Genomic DNA, 4,167 nt, shown 5'->3' on the forward strand with positions numbered 1-4,167 from the left:
TGAACTCTGTATAAACCAATACAGGTCCCTCAGTGTGACACAGCCAAACAAACCAAAATCAACCTAGCGACCGTCTAATACGGTTCTAACCGCTGCAGTAACCACATCCTGTTTTTTTCCGCTCTACGATTTCCAGGTGAACCCAAGCCGTGCGGCACACTGTGCCGCCGACCTCTCCTTCATGGCGATGTCCTTCTCCAGCGAAGAAGGTGAGAGCGCCCGCGCCGAAAGCCTCCGCGGCAGGGCGGGGGTCTACACCAGGAAGACCTCGCTACTGCCCCTTCCGATGGTGCACCTCCCTGAGGACCAAGAAGACAGCCCAGAGACCCCTCCTCCCAAGTCGGGGTTGTTCCAAACTAAGTCCAAAGGCTGCACGGCCCCATCGTCGTCAACGTCTTCATCAGTGGCCCCGACCAAGGTCCCGTTGAAGCATGTCAGCAAGACGTTGAGGAAGGATCAAGAGGAAGAAGACCCTCCCCCAGCGCCGTGGCGGACTGAGGGGAGGCCAGCAACGGATGACTCTCAGACAGAATATCGCAGAGCCGGTCCCAGGAAACTGAGCTTGCTCCTGCCTTTGGAGGAGGCCACATCCGGGAGCAAACCCCCAGGGAAGGTCGCCCCGGAGCAGCGCATTGAGAACCCTTACAGTGCCATGCACGCCGTGATCTGCGTCTCTGACAACGAGGAGGAGGATGATGACACTAGCGCATAATAAGACAAGATGGACTCTGTAGGAGTAGCAGAGGGAACGGGAAAACTGGGGGGGAGGACATTTGTGATTGTTCCGTTCAACACAGACGTGTCCATTAAGTAACTTAGCCTTCAAAACAGATCACTTCGGGGGGGAGATAGGAATGAGCTCTGGAGGCTCTGCTTCGAACAAAAATTCCTTCAACGTTTATTCATACTTGAGGACGGTTTTAAACTTGTTAGACTTTAAGTAGTCAAACTAATGCTGTTATATTAGGTAGGTTGATACTTTTTATTTTCAACATGGTTTACTTCGGGAAATGTTTAAATGTTCTTGATTGGCATCAAATTAATTTCTTGGAGAATAAGACGAAATCCACATAGTTTGCCAGTTTAGAGCGGTGACAATGATATTGTTTCACACAGACGCCGAAGAAAGTGAGCATCACCATGTGCTCTGAAAAGATGCTCTTCCCTTTGCAGTCTTACAAAACTTGATTCCTTTGTACAACATTCAGCACATGGAGTCATCACTGATTCACTAGTCAGCCGACTTGTACAATGGAAAATAAAGACTCTACCAACGTCACTATTAGCCACAGTCACAAATCAACTTCTGATGGAAACACCTCTTCCAAATCAAACCTGCATCCCCCCTGCTCCTATGGATTGTAATTAAAAATCTCACCTGTACCGTCTCACTCTCATTTGGCTCTAGGTTCAAGCAGATGGGCTGCACTGCCTCTCGACCCAGATAGACACACTAATCACACCTAACAGCATCCCTGAAGCTACCTCAGCTTCTCACCAAATTAATGAAGTAAATCACCTCCGCCGTAATATGAAAAGTCTGCAATGGGGCGGGGGGATTTCTGTGTCATTGCCCTGATTGAATTAGTCCTTCAGAAACATGAGGCGAGATGAGGTTTGAGCGCACAGTTTTGCTGCTCCATTGCTGTCATAGGCCAGCCATCTGTGGAGCTAGAACCCTGTGTGTTAACATACATCACCTGTGCTGAGGAGAGATTGGACTAGCAGAAGCAATATTGTGGTTATTTACTAGAGATCTAACCATCTTGGTATTGCAATGTCCCAAAGGCACTTTGCAGGAAGTGGGGGCTTGCTGCAGCCTATTCCAAGTAACTAGCCTATAACTTATTCATAATGTGCCCGAAAGCTGTGTGTGTGTATGTGTGTGTGTGTGTGTGTGTGTGTGTGTGTGTGTGTGTGTGTGTGTGCGTGTGACAGAACTTGGTATGCTTTAATGTTGATGTCTAGTTAGGGTTTACTCATGAAGTGGTGCTGTCCCCAGCCTGCAGTCTGCCATGATCTGAACCACACACAACTTTTACGTAAACTGAACAATCACTCACGTAACACCTAACCACTTCAAAATGCATGAAAGTAACCATACTTCATTGATACCTAAACTTTGATGAAACTTTAAAAACCAAGAACCACATCCACCGACTTCCTACTAATTTGAATACGAATTGATGTATATAAGTGATGTCTCATATTTTGTGTCAAAATGTTTATTATGGACTTGTACGTTTGCCAATCAATCAAAATGAAGCAACTATAATCAACACGACCACGCCATTAATGTTGATGAAGGTTGCTGTGAAATTAGCTTTGACAGCCAAATTATGTGGCATCTGAGACAGAGCGGCATAACTGCTATGGTTAGCTAGTCCACTGTAAATGTCTTTTGATAGAACATTTGGTATAGGCGAACTTATAAGATAATGGACTTCTTGAACTGTTTAAAAACAGTTCTCTTTTTATCTTCGGTTTAACATATGCTTTTGTTGTGCTACTTTTAAGGAAGAAAATACTACAAATGCAAATTATGACGGCTACCTGTTAGCGTAGTCTTGCCAGTAGACGTCTCGTGCGTTGTTAAATAGCGCCATCTGTTGACACGTGACCGCATGGCGTCACACCGGTGCGTGGTGCCTTTTATAGAAGGTGTGGTATACGATACCGACGCGTAGATATTAAAACACAGGTTTTTGTTTTTTTTCCAGTTGTGCTATCATTTTAATTTACATTTGGTTGAATGTTTGCATGTTATACATTGTCCCTGGAGATTAACATTGGAGGTCGATTTGCGTCTTTAGAAATATTATTAAAAAAATTATTCTGAAAGCAGAAATGAGCTATTAAGGTTCTAACAGACCAATTTGTTTTTTCAATTTAATATTTTAAAATATAGATCAAAAGGCGAGTATTCCACCAAAAATAATCATCAGAAAGGCATTTGAACAAATAAACTCATATTTTTTGGCGTTTTGCCATCCTCCAGGGTTCAAATTGTCTGAGGGTAATTGTCGAGCACCAAATGTTTTGCATTTCAAACAAAAATAATGATTCCGTGTTTAAATAACCAAAAGAATTTGAAAAAATGCATTCCAATCCCCTTTCGTCGCAATTCCCCAAACGCCCTACCTGTAATTTGTACGTTTCATCTCACTGTTCTTGATAAAAAAAAACATGTACCAAATTAAAGTAGCTTTCAACCGTAGTGAAAATAATGTCTGTATCTGTTTGTGCTTCTATCTTTTTTGTTCGTTTTTTTCACATTGAAGGATACATAACTAGTGCGGTTCGTTTGTAAATTCTCAGCCAGGTATTGTAGTTAACTGTTATGTGCAATCTGTTTGTACAGCCTACTTATGTTAAAAGAGATGTTACGAAATTAGCCACTAGGTGGCACTCAGGGTCCAAACTTGAAGCAAGAGCGACTGGCAGTCGCATGTTAACATGCAGTGTCGTTGTCGTTGATCTCACAGCATTGCAATAAAGACCTTATCGAACGCATGGACTAGACTGGTCACATGCATACAAACAAGCCTTACGTTTTTGCCTACAATTCAACAGTCAATGTGATAATGGCTGCCTAATGTACAGCATACAACCAGCCTTCATCATAATGATGCATTTTCTTTCAGCCTCTGTGGTTGACACATGACTGGGTGTGTACAATTGAAGTCCCTAGCCTACAAAGCATGCAGCCAGCTGGATATATTGTTTGTGGTTTATGAACAAGGCGACACTGCCCCCCTCTGGATGATGCCAGAAACTACAGCCCCACACCTCACCTTTGTTTCAATCACCGTCTCATCTCAGTCTCTCTGTTATATATCATGTAGGCTACAATAAATAAAATACATAATACCAATACCAAAAATATTTTTCTTTACAGACAGGTTGTTTTTTGTGAATACGGAGAAATTGAATGACCTAATTTAAAGACACCCAACCGCATTGCTATGGACTCGTCCCCACAATAACCTAGTTGGATCGTCCGGAATAAGCAGCGGTTTTTTGATTTGAAGATGACTGCGAACACGAGATACAGGAGCCGGGTGCTCCGCTCAGGTAAGCGTAACCATAACTATATATTTAATTGCGAATGGATATTACACGAGTGTTGAACCACAGTTGATTCTATGTATCGCAAGACAATGGTAT

The 4,167-nt window shown here is 43.0% G+C and overlaps 1 protein-coding gene across 1 annotated transcript in view; it reads left to right on the forward strand.

Moving 5' to 3' along the window:
• Positions 1 to 4,031: 4,031 nt before the first annotated feature.
• septin5b (septin 5b) overlaps positions 4,032 to 4,167 on the forward strand; it is a gene marked incomplete at both ends in the record, with an annotated part of 7,446 nt that continues 7,310 nt past the window's right edge. Inside the window, one exon of the mRNA XM_079734598.1 lies at positions 4,032 to 4,074. Coding sequence (XP_079590724.1) covers positions 4,032 to 4,074 — 43 coding nt within the window. The remainder of the gene's footprint in view (positions 4,075 to 4,167) is intronic.

Source organism: Pollachius pollachius (assembly GCF_949987615.1).
Source record: "Pollachius pollachius genome assembly, chromosome: 4".
Lineage (NCBI taxonomy): Eukaryota > Metazoa > Chordata > Actinopteri > Gadiformes > Gadidae > Pollachius > Pollachius pollachius.